General features: G+C 46.3%; 1 protein-coding gene across 4 annotated transcripts in view; it reads left to right on the top strand.

The window, feature by feature from the left end:
* The window catches only part of ITPR3 (inositol 1,4,5-trisphosphate receptor type 3), a 174376-nt gene that overhangs the window by 123585 nt on the left and 30977 nt on the right, over positions 1–19814 (top strand). For all 4 annotated transcript variants that reach the window (XR_008306221.1, XM_053246289.1, XM_053246290.1 and 1 more), the window contains exons 22-36: positions 959–1155; positions 1346–1475; positions 1835–1892; positions 4046–4211; positions 5727–5891; positions 8037–8105; positions 8456–8581; positions 9449–9571; positions 12565–12765; positions 12992–13243; positions 14277–14402; positions 16218–16343; positions 17729–17849; positions 18272–18456; positions 18940–19088. Coding sequence is in view for 3 of the 4 variants with exons in the window: in XM_053246289.1 (XP_053102264.1) it covers positions 959–1155; positions 1346–1475; positions 1835–1892; positions 4046–4211; positions 5727–5891; positions 8037–8105; positions 8456–8581; positions 9449–9571; positions 12565–12765; positions 12992–13243; positions 14277–14402; positions 16218–16343; positions 17729–17849; positions 18272–18456; positions 18940–19088 (2194 nt within the window). In the remaining variant the exon portion in view is untranslated. The remainder of the gene's footprint in view (positions 1–958; positions 1156–1345; positions 1476–1834; positions 1893–4045; positions 4212–5726; positions 5892–8036; positions 8106–8455; positions 8582–9448; positions 9572–12564; positions 12766–12991; positions 13244–14276; positions 14403–16217; positions 16344–17728; positions 17850–18271; positions 18457–18939; positions 19089–19814) is intronic.

The raw sequence follows: 19814 nt of genomic DNA, 5'->3' as shown, positions 1-19814 counted from the left end.
TAATGGTTTGCGCTGGATAGCAATCCAAAGGAAAGATATAATGCAGCAGTAGGCAACCTTGGCTCTGCAGCTGTTGTTGAACTACAACAAGAAGCCAGTTTATTGTGTTGTGCAAGGTTGCCTACCCCTGATACAATGAGTATATTAAAGCAAAAGAATTTGAAACTACTGCAAGGGTAAATAATGCACTCGCTTTGCCCTTCAAGGAGGTGGACCAGATATTTCCAATCTATATAATTAATTCATGTAGAGGGGATGCATGGGGATGTGGCAAGCTCAGCCCCCGCTGCAGCCGCGACCAATGGTGGGCCCAGAGAGGTTGACACATGCAAGGGCAGGAGGGAGGAGTGCGCGCCAGGAGGCGATTGGGGTGGTGGGCAAAGCCCTGCTGCCCTGAGGAGGAGGGCGGGAGGATGACAGGCGGTGGGAGGAGGACGGGCAACAGGCGAAGCCCTGCTGCCCTGAGGAGGAGGACAGCGAGGCGGAGGAAGGCAGCAGCGCCACCCTGAGGAGAAGGGCAAGAGGAGGACAGGCGGCGGGAGGAGGATGGGCAGCGGGTGAAGCCCTGCCACCCTGAGGAGAAGGGCGGTGAGGTGGAAGGAGGCGGTGGCGCCTCCCTGAGGAGGAGGGCGAGAGGATAATGGGCGGCTAGAGAAGGACGAGGAGGAGGCAGGAGGAGGGCGAGGAGGAGGGAGGCGACGGCGGCGGGACGGCCTGACTCTAGCCCCCTGGGCGGCAGCAGCATGGGGGGTGGAGATGACTGGGCCCAGCTAGAGGCACAGATGTTCTGCGCCAGGGTCCACTAGTTTCAAACTAATTTCTGATTTGGTGTAAGTTCAGGGATACCTTTTATCCTAATTCCCAGTGTGGTTTTAGAAGCTCCACAAACTCCCAGTGCAAGATCTCCAGTCAGGTAGGACCAGCTTTAATCTTTTGCTGAATGTGGATGCTCTTCCAGGGAAGAATGTCCGGAGGTCAATCCATGGTGTTGGTCAGATGATGTCTACCATGGTGCTGAGCAGGAAGCAGTCAATCTTTGGTCCCTCAAATATGAATGCTGTGGTGGTCCCTGAACCAGCAGACAGGGGAAGAAGTATAGAAAATGAAAACATTGTGGTGATGGAGACCAAACTGAAAATCCTGGAAATTTTGCAGGTGAGAGCACTTTGGTAGCTGGGGACCCTGCAGCATGAGCCTGGGGTGGTGTAGCCATGGCTGCTCTTTATCGACAAGGACCTGAGACTTGAGTGGAGGGGGCTGGTGAAGGGAGACCTTCATGAAACACTGGAAAGGCTTGGAAATGGGAGAGACTGACTGCCTTTCCATGCTCTCTGTTCTTCCCCAGTTCATCCTGAATGTACGGCTTGATTACAGGATCTCCTATTTGCTCTCTGTCTTCAAAAAAGAATTTGTGGAAGTCTACCCCATGCAGGACAGTGGGGCAGATGGAACAGCTCCAGCCTTTGACTCCACAAGTAACCTCTTCTTCCTTCATTTTTTCTCTGATCTGTGAAATCTGACTCCATGTGCCTTAATAGTCAACATATTCTAACATCAGATACTTGACTTCTGGGTGAAATTTCATGGTATATGTCACCACAGTGTGGTGTGACAGCCTGAAAAACTGCAAATAACTTTCTGGGCATATAGTTATTTCCTGCTATTTGTGTGTAAGAATGTGCTCTATCGATGGATAACAGGGGAAGATGGAGAGTGGGGGAAAAGGGGAGTGCCGCAGGAGATGCCCTTCACAAGTGGTAATTTACCGTGGGATGTGTTGTGCCCTGGTGGTACACAGTATTTCTCACTGTCCGTGTGTTTCCTGTTCCTTCAGCTGCAGCAATGAACCTGGATCGGATTGGTGAGCAGGCTGAAGCCATGTTTGGGGTTGGGTGAGTCAACTGTCACGTTTAGAACACTTTCCCACCTTGTACTAGATATGTATAGCCACCTAATGGCACTGTGGGCAAATGACTTGACTAGCAAGCCAGAGGTTGCCAGTTCGAATCCCCGCTGGTATGTTTCCCAGACTATGGGAAACACCTATAATGGGCAGCAGCAATATAGGAAGATGCTGAAAGGCATCATCTCGTACTGCATGGGAGATGGCAATAGTAAACCCCTCCTGTATTCTACCAAAGACACCACTGGGCTCTGTGGTTACAAGGAGTCGACACCAACTTGATGGCACACTTTACCTTTACAATGTGTATGGAGTCAAAAGTGTCAGTCAGGAACCACCATAAGAAAGATTATGCTCAGATATAAGAATGTTATGGCATTGTGTCAAGGTCCCTCCCTCACGCCCTCCTCAATTCCAGGGAGGTGATTTATTGTTGTTATTTTCTTTCTCTTGCTGCCACCATATAAATTCTTGTTACCCTGGTCTTGATACTCAGCCTCTTTTGGCTACGTAGCTTCGCGAGTGCAGGATAGGCGTATGTTCAGGATATAAATGAAACAAAACTTGAGGTATAAAATGAAAACAAGAATAAGTTTATTATTTACTGATTAGAATAAAGATCTCTGCAAAGCAGGACACACAAGCTTCTCTGCCAAATTACTAGGTGGTACTACTACTACTACTACTACTACTACAATATTTATATACCGCTTGTCAACCAAAGTTCTCAAAGCGGTTTACATAGAAAATTGAATAATACATAAATAAGATGGTCCCCTGTGCCCAAAGGGCTCACAATCTAAAAAGAAACATAAGGCAGATAACAGCAACAGCCACTGGAGGGATGCTGTGCTGGGGTTGGATAGGGCCAGTTGCTCTTCCCCTGCTAAATATAAGAGAATCACGATTTTGAAAGATGCCTCTTTGCTTAGTTAGCAGGGGTGACTAGGTACATCTGCTGTTCCGCTTTCTGAGTGTTTCTTTCTCTTTTGATAACATGTAACATATGTGGGGTGAGATAACTGGGACGGAGGTAATTAAAACTGGGTTTGTAAACTTAGTGGATTCTTCCAGACCTTCTTGTCTGTCACTAGGAGCTGCCCAGTACACTGCTGGTTTTCCAGCCTCTACACATTCACTCTTCAAGTTCCACACAACCTCCACCCCCCAACAATCTTTCCTGTTTAGAACACAGCAACCAGTCTCTCAACCCTCAGTCCAAAACACTTCCTACTCCCACACAACTAACTCCCAACACTCTCCCCTCTCTCTCTGTCTCAACTGCCTTTATTTTAAATCCTCCCCCCTCTGAACCTTCTGTGCCTGGTTACTAGGGTAACCCACACACACTCATGCACTCATTCACCAGCTCCTATATACGTCCCATCACCAGAGCATCTGTATTGTTGCATGCAGAAGGTCCTAGATTCAATCCCTGGCATCTCCAGGCTGAGAAAGACTCCTGCCTCAAATAAGCTACTGCCAGTCAGAGTAGACATAGGAACATAGGAAGCTGCATTCTATTGAGTCAGACCATTCAACCATCTAGCTCAGTATTGTCTGCACAGACTGGGAGCGGATTTTCCAAGGTTACAGGCAGGAGTCTCTCCCAGCCCTATCTGGAGATGCCAGAGCTGGAACTTGGAACTTTCTGCATGTGAGTATGCAGGTGCTTTCCCCAGAGTGGCCCCATCTCCTAAGGCAGGGCTGCTCAACTTTAGCCCTCCAGCTGTTTTTATTTTTATTGTATTGTATTGTATTTTACATATTGGACTACAGTTCCCATAATTCCCAGCCACAGTGGCCAATAGCCAGGGGCAATGGGAGTTGTAGGCCAACATCTGTAGGAGGGTCGAAGTTGAGCAGCCCTGCCCTAAGGGGAATATCTTGCAGTGCTCACATGTAGTCTCCCATTCAGATGCACACGAGGGCAGACCCTGCTTAGCAAAGGCGACAATTCATGCTTGTTACCACAAGACCAGCTCCATCAATACTGAGCTTGATGGACCAGTGGTCTGACTTGGTATAAAGCAACTTCCTTTGTTCCTTTGTGAAATCACGGGGATTCATTCCGTAGTCTTGATTACACTGGGGATTCCCCAGGCAAGATTTGTTTTGATTAATTTTTTAACTTGGCTTCAGGAAAACAAGCAGTATGTTAGAAGTGGACGATGAAGGCGGACGGATGTTTCTTCGTGTGCTGATCCATTTGACGATGCACGACTACCCTCCACTTGTCTCAGGCTCCCTGCAGCTCCTCTTCAAACATTTCAGCCAGAGGCAGGAAGTCCTGCACACCTTTAAGCAGGTGCCTTTCACTGCTGTGTGACTTCTTAAGATCATTAAGTTCTCTCTATCCTGCTTAACATTCTTCCTCGGGGTAACTGGTCAGGCAAATGGCATGCAATGTTTATCTTTGCCTCTTTGCTGGGTGTTTCTTTTTCTTCTCTTTGTTTTGATCTACCTATGGATTCGGAGCTGAAACCATTGCATATTCACTGTGGTGTGGAGTTTGGTTCACTAAGGCTATAAGACTAGCCAATAGGCTTCTAATATTGAAAAAGAATAGCTACCATCCTCATGAATAGTGCATATAGTTGCACGACCCTTGGGAACTTACTTCCAAGTCACGTGGCGTGCTTCTGAGGGGAGCCGCTATTGGCAAAAAACATGGCTTCCTCCTCCCTGCATGAGCATCTGTGCTTCAGAAGCAGGGCTGCTAGCACTGCAGATATGCTTGCTTTGGGTGCATATGCGCGCTGCTAATTGAGCAAAGAGGCCCCTTTTAAAAGTGGTGATTCTCTTTATTTAGCAGGGGGAAAGCAACTGGCCCTATCCATCCCTAGCACAGCATCCCTCCAGTGGCTATTGCTGGTGTCTATCTTATTTTTCTTTTTTAGATTGTGAACCCTTTGGGGACAGGGGGCCATCTTTATTTATCTATTTATATCAATGTAAACTGCTCTGAAATTTTTTTTGTTGAAAAGTGGTATATAAATATTTGTCATATTCACATTCGTCAGTCAATAAATATAAAATCTGTGGTAGGGGACCTTTAAATGCATTACAGAAACTGTTTCCAGTGTGAGTCATGGGGGTCACTCCTACATTGCCTTGGTTTATCTCAGGGGATGTGATAATAGTAATTATCACACAAAACTAGCAATTATTTTTGGAAGAAATACCGTGGGGGACAAAGTGCAAAAGTGAAAAGGAACTGGTTATAGGAGCCACATTGCAAAGTGTTGTTAAGCACACACACATCATTAATCATATATATTATGCATCTCTAAAACTAGATCCTGTGCATTGATTAAGTTAAAAGGAACACATCTTGCCTGAAGGGTTACTGTCTAAAAAGAAAAATCATTGCCAATCTATGGTGACTGCATCTTAGTAATTTTTGTTTATCACATATATTTATCATATTTATCCAGAGGGCCCCCCAGCTCTACCCCTCCCTATTTTCTTCATTATCTCCCTCACTCCGGGGGCCCACTGGGGAGAGGGGCGAACGTGCTCTACTCTCCCCTAGCTATACCCCTGGCTGAGACAGTTATTCTACTGGGCCCATATGTAGCTGCACACAACCATTCATGTGTAGTATTGGCACCCTGCACAAAACAGAGTGCACCTTTCCATTCCACATGCATCACTGTGCTGCACACATGTATTTTTGGACTGGGCCAGTTGTGGTTTTGATGGACTCTTGAATAATTTGAGAAGTATCAATGTTTCATAGAGCCAGACCTAGATCTGTTTGTTTCCCCAGGCAGCCCCTTGAGCAGAATAGGTTGATGCTTTCCATGGTGTCTCATTCCAGGTCCAACTGCTGATCTCTGCTCAAGATGTTGAGAACTACAAAGTGATCAAGTCAGAGCTGGATAAGCTGCGCATGATGGTGGAGAAGTCGGAGCTCTGGGTGGAAAAGAAGGGCAGCTCCAAAGGGGAAGATGGACAAGAAGGGGAGAAGAAGGAGAAGAAAGAGGTAATGTTTGAGAAAGGACAGAGCAATGCATCTGGGATGCCGGCTCAAAGCCTGGATGAGCTTCAGGGACTGAGGACCATAATGTGTCAGCAATCCTGGGTTTACTGCTGAGTGTACAATCAACAAGGAGCTGCAAACTGACAAGGGGAGGGGAGTCGAAAGGGGAGAATATGCCCAAAATAATAGGAAAAAACTACAAGAAGGGTGGGTAGCCCAATAATAGAAATAGCAAAGTTCTTATATGTCCAAAGAACTGTGGCATCCACTTAGAAATGATGGCCCATTACGATGCTTATTAAAGAATTCCAATATGTCAAAAGGACTATGTGATCTGCTTGAATAATGATCTGTTATTAGATCATTATTCAAGCAGATCACATAGTCCTTTTGACATGTTGGAACTCTGGCATATTAGGAACATAGGAAGCTGTCTTACACTGAGTCAGACCATTGGTCCAACTAGCTCAGTATTCTCTACCCAGACTGGCAGCGGCTTCTCCAAGGTTGCAGGCAGGAGTCTCTCTCAGCCCTATACTGGAGATGCCACGGATCTTGGAACCTTCTGCATGCAAACATGCAGGTACTCTTCCCAGAGCAGCCCCATCCTCTAAGGGGAATATCTTATCGTGCTCACATGTAGTCTTCTATTCAAATACAAACCAGGGTGGCCCCTCCTTAGCAAAGGGGACAATTCATGCCTGCTACCCCAAGACTAGCTCTCCTCCCTGTGTAAGGGAGCTTTAGGCCTACCTGTGTGACACACTGGCTGACATGATGAAAATTACTCAAGCTTGACTGGCATTCTCCACAGCCCTCCAATGATGGAAGGAGGGCTGTGGGTCCCCAAGGAACCTTCAGCATCCCTGTGCTGAAGGATCCTTTGAGCAGTGGCATGGGCATGAAGGAGGAGGGGGGAGTGATTTTTGCATCTCTCCCCTCCCTCCAAAAACCTTTTCTACTTGTATAAATATGTTCCTGCAGATTGTGCAGCCCCCAGGAACATATTTATAGAAGTGGAAATAGCTTTTGAAGGGAAGGGAGAGATGTGAAAATTGCTCTTTTGCGTCCGGTCTGCTGCACAGAAAGCCTTCAGTGCATGGACGCTGAAGGCTCCTTGTAGACCCACAACCCTCTTTCTGTTGTTGTTGTTGTTGTTGTTGTTGTTATTAATTCGATTTCTATACCGCCCTTCCAAAAATGGCTCAGGGCGGTTTACACAGAGAAATAATAAATAAATAAGATGGCTCCCTGTCCCCAAAGGGCTCACATTCTAAAAAACACAAGATAGACACCAGCAACAGTCACTGGAGGTACTGTGCTGGGGGTGGAAAGGGCCAGTTACTCTCCCCCTGCTAAATAAAGAGAATCACCACGGTAAAAGGTGCCTCTTTGCCCAGTTAGCAGGGGATAACCTTCTGTTGCCAGAAGGCTGCAGAGAATATCAGCCATTGGAATTAAAAGCAATGCCTAACTTGTCCTTTTAATTTCAAAGGGACTATTTTGAGTAATTTTGCTCATCATGTAGGCCATTGTTTCCCAATATGGGTTTGTCTCATTCAAGCTGTGACTCAGCAAGAATCTCCACTAGGCTAGAGTCAGTTCACTGCTTACACTGCAGACTTATAGGTTGCTACGTCCCTTTTTGAGACCAATTCACATGTTAAGGGGTATTTTTACAGTGTTTAAAGCATACACCTAGAAACATTGTAAAAATACCCCTTAACATGTGAATTGGTCTCAAAAATGGAAGTAAAAGGTTCAGAACAATCATGGGCTCCAGGGATCAACCTATAAGTCTGCAGTGTAGGCAGTGAACTGACTCTAGCCTAGTGGAGATTCTTGCTGAGTCACAGCTTGACCCAGCAGTCAGTTTCTGGAGACTTCTAGAGACTTGTGGCAGCCTCAAGAGACTGTGACACAGCAGGCAGGGCTTGCTTTGCTGCACTGATATAAATAATCTGTTTGATCAGGTTACACCATAGGATGTCCCTAAAGTATTGGTGGAAGTGAAATGTAGGCTAGCTTAGTTTTTGATTTCCATAAAGTACTAATAAGGGATAGGAGAGGCTGAACAAGGACTGATGTTGCTCTTGTTCAGCTGCTGTTCAGCCAACTGAATAGCCGTTTCTTTTGGTCCACCTTTAGCGTACCACAGATGAGGAACCCGGGACCCCTGGAGAAAAAAGCAGTGAGAACTACCAGCTGGTTAAAGGGGTAAGCAGTTGCACTTGGTAATCACCCTAGGGAAAAGACTGGAAAAGACTGGAGACTCTCTAAGGCATATTGTGGATGAAGAGCACTAAGGCCAATATAGACCAGTCCGCTTATCACCGAGTGCCTTCCCAATTCTGGTAAGCTGGACTAAGACAGAAGAAGATGGCAGATGATGTCCTATAAACACTAAGAACACCTTAGTTGGAGAACGCTGAACCTGGGATGTCCAGTCGTGAGACACCTTGAGCTAAGAAGCATCTTGTCTAGAGGCTGAGATAAGATTGCTTTAGGTACTTTCTGACATTAATTCATTTTGTGTTTGTTTGGGCTTTTCCTTTGCTTTCTTCCAGATTCTGGAGAGGCTAAATAAAATGTGTGGGGTTGGGGAGCAGATGCGAAAGAAGCAGCAGCGCTTGCTGAAGAACATGGATGCCCACAAAGTGATGCTGGACCTACTGCAGATCCCCTATGAGAAGGTGAGAAGAAGGAGATAGGAGATGGGTAGCCTGGTTAAGAAAATGGACTGTACTGGGGCTCTTGAGTTCTCATCGAGTAATAGGGTTTGAAGGGAGCTGACCAGTTCAAATTTTCCCCCCAAACTGGATATCTTGAACCTAAAGTCTTCCTGACAGATGCTTGTCTGCCCTTTTCTTGAAAACCTTCAAAGAATGAGTTTCTGCAGCTTTCTAAGCAGCTGATTCTATTAGCCCTATTCAAACATTATGTTGTATGTATGTAAAGATGTTTGTACACATGTACATGTTTTTCTGTTAATGACTGCACATGCATTCACTTTAAAAGTATACCTGGGTACAGTTCCTTCAAATGCATGCTACAGATAGGAATTGTACTACTCTACATGTATTGAACATAATGTGTGGATAATTGTATGTGTGTTAAGATCTGTATGTGCATACACTATAGACAGATTGTACATGATGATTCCATTCCACTCTTCCCAATGAATGATCTTCAGCAATGTAGTTCAAGTCCAATCAGTTTCCCTTTTGCATTTGCGCCAAATACTGGAGGGCTTTCAGCTTGCCTGATGAAGCATGGTCTTGAAAAGCCAAGTAAAATGTGTTGTTCTCTTTGGTCATACGAGGTCACAGAAGATCTGGTGCATAGAAAAAGAACAGTGATGAAGAACATGGCCCAAACTTTCCTGTGCAAGTTTTTCAAACTTTTTCTTTGTGAATGTATTTGCAGTGGTAAAACACATGAGAGATCTTTCCCATCTCATGTGTTGCATGTGGCTTCATGGATCTTTACTTATTTTTAAGGATTGGATCAAGATCCTTTTGTGTCAGGAACTTACCTTTTACTCTTGTGAACATATGCAGGGTGACACCAAGATGCTGGAGATTCTGAGATTAACTCACCAGTTCTTACAGAAGTTCTGTGCTGGCAACCAAGAAAATCAGACTCTTCTGCACAAACATCTCAACTTGTTCCTCACCCCTGGAGTAAGAGAAATGTGGGGAAGTGAAACAGGGTGGGAAACAGCTGGACAGTTGTGTGCAGGTGGAATGAAAGAGGTTCATTTTGGTAGATCACATATTTCTGCTCAAACCTAGAAAGTATAGGTTTTATGACAAGGTAATACTTCCATCATCCATGGGTTGTGAGGCCAGTTCCTCATGCAGTGGGCGGACCTTAGCCCAGTGATATCTTTCATACTAACCTACCTCACAGGGTTGTTGTCAGGCTATTTATTTATTGTTTATATTTTATTGTTTATATTAGTAAACAGATGACGATGTTTAATATCTTTATACTGCCCCGTCTAATAACTCCGGGTGGTTTAGAATAAATAAAAGCAACATAAACTTAACCATCAATTATAATAACAATTAAACAATGAATTAAAACCATCTAAAACAATTTAAGAACTCTGGAAGCCCAGAGTTAAAAAGTGAGTATTAAGGGCTCTCTTGAAAGCCAGTAATGTTGTTGAGCCTCGTTTCTCTGTGGGACGCATATTCCCCAGCCTAGTAGCAGCAGTGTAGAAGGCCCGATCCTGAGTTGCCATCAGACGAACTGGTGGCAGCTGGAGAGGGATCTCTCTAGAGCAGGCCTGCTCAACTTAGGCCCCCCAGATGTTTTTGGACTACAACTCCCACAATCCCCAGCCACAGTGGCCAATAGCCAGGGATTATGGGAGTTGTAGGCCAACATCTGCAGGAGGGCCGAAGTTGAGCAGCCCTGCTCTAGAGGATCTTAAATGTGCAGTGGAGATCATACAGAAGAAGGTGCTCTCTGAGAAGAAGGCCATTCAATGTAGGGATGTGCATAGAACCGGTTCGCCTGGTTCGGTTCAAATTAGAACCAGGTTCAAACCAGGGGGTGGTAGTTCGATTTTGGTTCGAATCGAACCACCCCCTGGTTCGGTTCGAATATGAACCGGTTAAAACTGGTTAGAACCTTAAAAAGTGAGTGGGGTGGTAGCTGGCACCCATGGGTACCTGCCACCCAAACCCCAAAGCAATCGGACACTCGTACGGTTTTTTAATGAATTTTTGAATTTTATTTTTATTTTTTTCTCATAGGGTATAATGGGACTCAAACCAGCCCATTATTCCCTATTGTGGAACACCCATGGGTGCCAACAACCACCCAAACCCCGAAGCATTCGGATACCCCTATGATTTTTTATGAATATCTGAAATATTTTTAATTATTTTTCTCATAGGGTATAATGGGACCTGATCCAGCCCATATCCCCTATTGTGGAGCACCTAGGGGCACAAAATTGGGGTGCGTATTAGGAACTCAGGGGTGCCTACCACCCAAAAAACCCCAAGGCAATCGGACACTTCTCCGATTATTGGTGAATTTTAAAAGTATTTTTGAATTCCTCATCGCGAAGAAGCTACACTAAGAACACTTAAAAACAACAAAACTCAGTACCCAATGGGTTAGCAACCCATGGGGGTGGTTAGCACCCTCGCTCTGGGCCACCCCAGCACCCCCCAAGTGCAGTTATGGGGCTGTTGAAACCTGCATTCTTCCCTATGGAGAAAAACCTTAAAGCCACTTGTGGGGTGCTGGGGTGGCCCAGAGTGAGTGGTGGTCTAGTGCAAAGAGGGTGCCAACCACCCCCATGGGTTGTTAACCCATGGGGTACTGGGTTTTGTTGTTTCTGAAGTGTTCTGAGTGTAGATTCTTTGGTAGCATATATGATTTTCAGTGACAAACTATGAATCCACTCTCATCTGCTAACCTTAAAGACACATAAACTTCAAAAATCACTTAAAAATCAGCCCTTTGCCCAATTCCTTTCAAATAATTCTGATAGCTTCCTTGCTTGGGCATTACCACCCACTACACTCTGCTCTAGGCTACCCCTTTGCCCCCGACATGGTTAGACATTTGCTGACACCTCCATGCTTCTTTATGGAGAAAAACCTTAAAGACGCGTAAACTTCAAAAATCACTTAAAACCAGCCTTTTGATCAATTCCTTTCAAATAATTCTGATAGCTTCCCTGCCCACCTTTGGAACTACCACCCACCACACTCTGCTCTAGGACACCCCTTTCCCCCCGACATGAAGCTATACATTTGCTGCAATCCTCATTATTCGCTATGAGGAATTCAAAAATACTTTTAAAATTCACCAATAATCGGAGAAGTGTCCGATTGCCTTGGGGTTTTTTGGGTGGTAGGCACCCCTGAGTTCCTACCACCTACTCCACTTTTGTGCCCCTAGGTGCTCCACAATAGGGGATATGGGCTGGTTCAGGTCCCATTATACCCTATGAGAAAAATAATTAAAAATATTTCAGATATTCATAAAAAATCATAGGGGTGTCCGATTGCTTTGGGGTTTGGGTGGTTATTGGCACCCATGGGTGTTCCACAATAAGGAATAATGGGCTGGTTTGAGTCCCATTATACCCTATGAGAAAAAAATAAAAATAAACTTCAAAAATTCATTAAAATTTTTACGAATGTCCGATTGCTTTGGGGCTTGGGTGGTAGGTACCCATGGGTGCCAGCTACCACCCCACCCACTTTTGGAGGTTTGAACCAATTTGAATCGAACCACCCCCTGTTTGGTTTGAATTCGAACCTGCAACTCGAACCTGATGGCTGGTCTGGTTCGAATTCAAACCTTCGAACCACCCCGGTTTGAATTTGAACCTTCGAACCACCCCGCTTCAAATTCGAACCGGTTCGCACATCCCTAATTCAATGTTGTATCTTTGTGACAACTCCATGAGGTAGATTAGGCCAAAAGATAGCCATTGACCAGAAGTCTTCTCACTCTTAGGAGATTTGTCCCCATGTATGCCTTGGGTAAAGAAATAAAGGATCGATGGATAGATTAAAAAACAGCAGAGAATGTCCTAATACTGTATTGGACTGATACTCCTTATCTCAAGGAAAGAGTCCAGATATATGTGGACTTACACCAGCTGTGTCTCCTGAGTCTCACCTCTTTTTCTCCTCACCAGCTGCTGGAGGCAGAAACGATGCAACACATCTTCCTGAACAACTACCAGCTGTGTTCTGAAATTAGTGAAACGGTGCTGCAGCATTTCATCCACTGCCTGGCCACGCATGGACGCCATGTGCAGTATCTTGACTTTCTGCACACCATCATCAAGGCTGAGGGCAAGTACATCAAGAAGTGCCAGGACATGATCATGACTGAGGTGAGGCTCCACCCTTGTGGTAAGTGGAGGCCTGGAAAACTCTGGGAAGTGGGGCGGGGGTGAGGGCGGGCGGAGATTTGCCCTCTGTTTGCACCAGTGTCCTTTTTATCTTCACTGAAGCCTGTATACAGCCACAACGGGATGGGTGAAGGGCCAGAACATGATTGTTCCTTTGCTTGCCATCCTGTGGAACCGTCTGCTTAGACTTCCTGTCCCTTTTCTGTAGCTGACCAATGCTGGGGATGATGTGGTGGTCTTCTATAACGATAAGACCTCCCTAGCCAATATGCTGGAGATGATGACAGCCGCCCGGGATGGGGTTGAGGAGAACAGCCCCCTCATGTACCACATCTCTCTGGTGGATCTGTTGGCGGCCTGTGCTGAAGGCAAAAATGTCTACACTGAGATCAAGTGCACATCTCTACTTCCGTTGGAGGATGTGGTCCGAGTGGTCACTCACGAAGACTGCATCACTGAGGTAACAGCAGGATGCAAGTGGCTGCCACTGACTTGGAGAGTCAAGGGCTGTGTCTTTGTGGTTGTGCTTTTGTTGTGCTCTGAACTGTTGTCCTCATGTGCTGAGACCCAGCTCTCCATGAACGAAAATGGGTTATTCAAACACATTAGCCAGCCCTCAATAGGGCGGCTCTAAGTAGGAGCACCAGCCTGGTGTAAGGACATGGGTGGATACATGCCCATGTTCTGAGCCTCTTGGAGGAAGGACAGGATGCGATGATGCTGATGAAGCAGCTACCATGTGTTCACATACCCTCCCTTTCTTTGTGCAGATGTAGACGGTGCTCACAGGGAGCACATCAGGGGGGCTAATCAGTTGTCCCTCTAATTTGCTTTCATCTCTATGCGGAATGAGTTTTGTTCTGGGCAGCAGTATCAAGGCAGTGTGTGCACATGTGCATTCAGAATGGGACCTTCCTGATTCAGCATAAGCGGGATCTAAAACTGACTGAGCAGACATAAAAAACATAATAGTGCATGCACATGCACACACCAGAAGGAACACTGGTGCTAATAAAAACAAAGGTATGAGTACAGCAGAAGTCCTATTCAGACATCATCTGCATGAGTGTACAGATGTCTGCATACTTGTACATGTTTTTGTGTGAATTACTGTACCTGGGTTCATTTTAAAAGTGAACCTAGGTATAGGCCCCTCAAATGCGTGGTACAGTTATAAAATTTATTGCTGTACCTGTATTCAACATAACATGTGAACTTATATTCAGAACTGTACCTGGGCACAGCTCTGTACCTGCATACACTGTATGAGTGTCTTACAAGTTTTGAACATAATATATGAACAGGGCTAGAGAGTCAGATGAATGTGGAGGGTCCCCCCCCCTTTTGCTTCTTTTTACACTTTTTAGCTCATGCCTCTCTCCTTCTCTTCTCTTCTCTTCTCTTCTCTTCTCTTCTCTTCTCTTCTCTTCTCTTCTCTTCTCTTCTCTTCTCTCATGCTTTTAACCCATACTTCTCTCCTTCTCTTGCTTCAGGTGAAGATTGCTTATGTGAACTTTGTCAACCATTGCTACGTGGACACAGAAGTGGAGATGAAGGAAATCTACACTAGCAACCACATCTGGACGCTGTTTGAGAACTTCACCCTTGACATGGCTAGGGTGGGTGTTGGGATGTAAACAGTGTTTCTAGGATGGGGCGGGCAGGGTGGTGTCTATTTGACTTTTGTGTCTGGACTGCAAGAAGAGAAAGCCACTGTTGCCCACAGTGTAGGTAGGCTTGGTGCTTTACCCACAGCAGCAGTGTGAGCAGCTACTTGGAAAAATGGATGGAAGGACAACTTCTCACACAACACATTATTTTTCTATGAAATATATTGCCAGAGGTGCCTTGATGGCTATTAGCAAAAATTGCTTCCCCCCACAAAAGTGGGGTTCAGTAAATACATGAAGGATAGGTCTATTAGTGGTAATTGTCCTAACAGCCAGCACAGTGTTGGTGTTCCAACAATAAACCTCTGACTACCACACAGTCGCTGGAGGCTATCAGTGGGGATAGATATCACCCTCATGCCCTGCTTGTGAACTTCCCTTTGGCACCCAGCCAGCCTATGCTGGAAGATAGAATGCTGAGCCAGATGGAGTCAGCCGTCCTTATGTTTGTTGTGCTGTAGCTCTAGATGCCATTCTCCAAGCGGGATGAAGTTTTATGGGCATTGTGTTCTTTGTGACAAGGAATGGCTTCCTCAGATTATATGATGCCATTATGGCTGCAGGTGATACACACCATCTTTGTTTCCTGCTTGGCAGAATGGCGCCAGCCTTAAGGGCTCTGTACAGGGCCTGCTGAAGCTCTACCAAACTTGCTTATTTGGGGGTGAGAGGAAGAAAAGTCAGGCTTCTGGCTCTCAGATGCTTCCTGGCCTCCTCTCACTCTGGAAATATGACCTTCAGGCACGCTTCTCTTCTGCCCAGTATTGTTGTTTATTACATTTATATCTCATGCTTCTTCCACGGTGGAACTCAAAGCAGCAGGAGCAGGCCTTCCGTGAGGTGAGGTGAGGCGGTCACCTCAGGCAGCAGATTATTGGGATGCCAGTGAGGCAGCAAGATGCCTTCCTGCCCCCTGCTTTTAAAAAATGGAAAGAGGGGGACGAGGATGCGTGCAAGGGGGGAGCATTTTGCACCCTGCCCCAGGAGCACAGAGGTCTACAAAGCAGCATCTATGGGACTCCCAAGTAGTCACCCATCCAGGCACTAACCCAGGGCTGCTCAACTTCGGCCCTCTTGCAGAAGTCGGCCTACAGTTCCCATAATCGCTGACTACTGACTGCTGTGGCTGGGGATTATGGGAGTTGTAGTCCAAAAACAGCTGGGTGGGGGGCAAAGTTAAGCTGCCCTGCACTAACCAGACCTGCTTACTGTCAGCAAGGTTACAGCATTATGTATGTGCCTCCAGGCCATGCCCTGGCATACACTTCTTGGTGTCTCTTCAGAGCTGGTTTAGTGTTATGGCAAAGAGTGTGAGCTAGGAAGTCCCCGGTTCAAATCTCACTTCACCTTAAAGAGGCCACAACTTGCTCAGCTGCAGCCGCTTATTTTGCAGGTGATAATATTGATCCTACCTTATGCAGTTGTCGTTGTAAACCTTTCTGAGCGAACGTATGCAAAGTCCTTTGAACACCCAATCATGCTATATAACCTTGCTGAGCACCATTTTTAAAAGTGGCGATTCTCTTATATATAGCAGGGGGAGAGCAACTGGCCCTATCCAGGCCTAGCAAGCATTCCTCCAGTGGCTGTTGCAGGTATCTACTTGATGTTTCTTTTTAGATTGTGAGCCCTTTGGGGACAGGGGACCATTCTGTTTATGTATTTTTCTTTGTAAACCACTTTGTGACCTTTGGTTGAAGAGTGGTATATAAATATTACTACTAGTAGTATATAAAAGCTGATATTCCTTCTTTGTCTTTGCAGGTGTGCAAGAAACGTGAGAAGCGTCTGTCGGATTCTGCCTTGGAGAAGTATGTGTTGACTGTAGTGCTGGATACAATCAATGCTTTCTTCAGCTCCCCTTTCTCTGAGAACAGCACCTCCTTGCAGGTACAAATGGGCCACTTCAGGCTCTTGAAACCTTTCCCTGCTTCTTGCAGTGTGGCAGAGCTCTTTGGAACCACAGATATGAACTGGAATGGATTTCCCTGGTCCTGGTACCGCTAAGGAACAAAGTCTGACCTCCTCAATCTTTGTCAGCGCAGGCCAGGTGTAGCAAGTCCTGAGGGACAGATACACTTACAATGCGCCTGTGTTGGGCTTCCTGTCAAACTGGTCTGTGCGCCTTGTTGGCAAAAAAAGTCCAAGGAAGACTCAGAGAAGCTCAGTATGACCCACTGAGGAAGAAACAGAGCAATCACTGTGGCCAAACTGAGATTTGAGTTTTCATGTTGTTTATCAAGGATTCCCATTGACTCTCCCAAAGTTGTTGGACTACAGCTCTCATCATCCTCAGGCAAAGACAATCGTGACCGAAGATGATGGGAGCCGTAGTCCCAAAAACATCAGGGACCCAAGGTTGGAAACCCCTGTGGTATATTATCTTCCTTTTAAAAAGATTGCACTTGAAGCAGGGTAGCAGTCCAGCAGTTAAGTGGACTCTGAATGCAGGCTTAGAATCTGAAAGTCTTTCAGAAGCCTCTTTGATAGGTGCCACTCTGAGGGTACATTTCGACAAGATGATGGAAAATCTATGATTGGCTCTCCCATAACTTAAATGCAGATGTGTGGGGCCTGAATCAGATTGGGGCCATAGCATTTGCCGAAGGGGATAAGAGACTAATCCTTTCCCTCTGCACTGTTTTCCTGATCCAAACTGACCTGCCCTAAAGTGTTTATTAGCACCCCAGAGCAAAATATGTATGTTTTACCCCTTAGGCCAGCCTGCAGAGAGGGGGTGGGGGGACGCAATTGGGATTGGGAAAATGATGCAGAGGAAAGGGTTAACCCCCACAAAATTTTTCACACTGGGCTTTTAGTTTGCATCTTCTCCAGAAGGGAGGGGGTGCGTTCGCATATGGGCCAAATTTACCCCGGAATCCCTGCGAACTATCAGCACTTCACACACAATTCGGGTTTTTTATTGTGTGTTAGAGTTTAGCCCGATTTATATCCGGGGTTTAAAAAAATCCACTTTTTGTGCTAGGTTTTTTGGGCAACTTTGAACTCGCAGTAAAACCTCACAGAAAACCCACGGTATAACTTGCTGTCTGGGAAAACGCCTGGCCCTCCAACGGTGCCATAGCTCTGATCCCATTCAGGCCCCCAGCAGCGCCTATTAATTTTTTTTTAAAACTACAGAAGATTGAATTGTAGAAGATGCAATTAGATCTTCTCTTATTTCCCCATCTAGTTCTGTCCTAACAGGGGCTGATCGGGCAGCCGAAGCAGCATCTGGTGCGAAAAGATGCCCCTAATGTCCCCCTCTCTTGCAGACCCATCAGACAATTGTGGTGCAGCTCCTCCAGTCTACCATGAGGCTCCTGGAGTGTCCTTGGTTGCAGCAGCAGCACAAGAGCTCAGTGGAAGCTTGTATCCGCACGCTGGCTATGGTTGGTAAGGAGCAGCGCGGCCCATTGAAAGGAGGGACTTGTCTTGGATAATGAGAGGGAGGGTGGTCTCTGTCTGGAGTTTATCCCTGGAGCTCAATGTGAAGAAAACAAGGGAAGCCACCAGAAATACAAATTCCACCCTTGGGTAATCTGGCTTGTATTGGTGGGCACCTTGACTGCCCTTTTGGAGACAGGGCACTTGGAATTGGCATGGCTGCAGTCCTGGTACAGGTCACCAGATACAGCCTCTGACATGCCATCTATTAGTTTCTTGGTTCAGTGTACAAGATGAAAGCAGTGCCACGGGTTCTGCTTCGGGGCATAGTCCTGGGCATTCATCTAGAACTAGGGGTGCAGGATATTGGACAGGGAACCAGTGGTGGAGCTTGGAGCTTCTTCCTTTCTATATGCTGCCTCTCCTTTCAGCCAAAAGCCGCTCCATTGTATTACCCATGGACCTCGATGCTCATGTTAGCTCTCTGCTGAACAGCAGCTCTATCAGCAATGCGCAGAGGAATGCGGCAAGCTACAAGACAGCCTCGCGCACTTTCCCCCGTGTCTCTGCTACAGCCAACCAGTGGGACTACAAGAACATCATTGAGAAGCTGCAGGTGCGGGATGAAAAAAAGGCTTTCTGGTGGAATGTGTCCAATGTCTGCCTGTCTCTGAGGCAGGCCAGTGAGTGCTTTGCTCTGAAAAACAAAACAAGCAAAACACCAATCTAAATTTCGGTCCAAGATCACCCAGATTCAGCACCCCAAATGCTGAATTTAGAAGTCAACATAAATAACACTTTTGTATACAGTTGCTTATTTTGCCTTATTTATTTTACTCCTGCTAGTCTTGGAGATGTGTAAACAATTATACAGGGCACACAAACCATAGTCCTTGTGTACTGGGAATCCTACCTTCTGGCTTTCCCCATACACTTCCAAGCTTATCTTTGGAGGCTTAAGGACTAGAACATTTTATTTAAAATGATTCCCAGGAAGCTGAATTCTGTACTCATTAGCAGATTATTATGCACTCATATTGCATAATCTTAAAACACAGAAAATGCAGAGCCTTGCCCTGAGAATACTGTACTGTTGCAGGATATCATCAATGCCCTAGAGGAGCGCTTGCAACCCCTGGTGGAAGCTGAGCTTTCCGTCCTGGTGGATGTCCTGCACCGTCCAGAGCTACTTTTCATGGAAGGGACTGAGGCCTTCCAGCGCTGTGAAAGTGGCGGTTTCCTCTCCAAGTGAGTGGATCCTGAAAGGTAGTATGATGCCAACTTTGGGGGAGTGGTCTCGCCTCCTAGATCACCCAGCTGCAGCAACCATGTTAGATTACAAGCAGTGGCCACTTTGTTTTATACTCTGCATGTGCAATCTCATAAGACTGGACTGGAGCAGCAGGTGGAAGCCGTGGCCAAGAGAGCCTTTGGCCAGCTTCGTCTGGTGCGCCAATTGCGGCCTTACCTTGACCGTCAGGCCCTGGCAACCATAACTCCTGCCCTCGTCACCTCTCGGTTGGATTGCTGCAATGTGCTCTACCTGGGGTTGCCTTTGAAGACGACTCGGAAGCTTCAGGTGGTTCAAAATGCCGCGCCCCGGCTGCTTAGGGGCAGCAGAAAATATGATCATGTTTCACCTTTGTTGAGGTCACCACATTGGCTGCCAATTTGCTTCCGGGTCCAATTCAAAGTGCTGGGTATCACCTATAAAACCCTTCAGGGTTTGGTGCCTGTTTACTTTCAGGATCCCCTCTCCTGTCCAACTTGACCCACCCTGCGAGGTCGCCTCAGGTGGGTCTTCTCAGAGTTCCAGACCCAGGGGAGGTACGTGAGGCCTGGGCTCGTGGGAGGACCTTCTCTGTTGCAGCTTCCTCCTTATGGAACACTCTGCCTCCTGAGATTTGTAATGCCCCCTCCATTCTGTCCTTTAAGAAGCTTATGAAAACCTATCTATTTTACCAGGCTTTTAGT

This window comes from Hemicordylus capensis, chromosome 4, assembly GCF_027244095.1.
Source record: "Hemicordylus capensis ecotype Gifberg chromosome 4, rHemCap1.1.pri, whole genome shotgun sequence".
NCBI lineage: Eukaryota > Metazoa > Chordata > Lepidosauria > Squamata > Cordylidae > Hemicordylus > Hemicordylus capensis.
The sequence above is the reverse complement of the archived record's forward strand: the minus strand, read 5'-3'. Positions and strand labels throughout refer to the sequence as shown.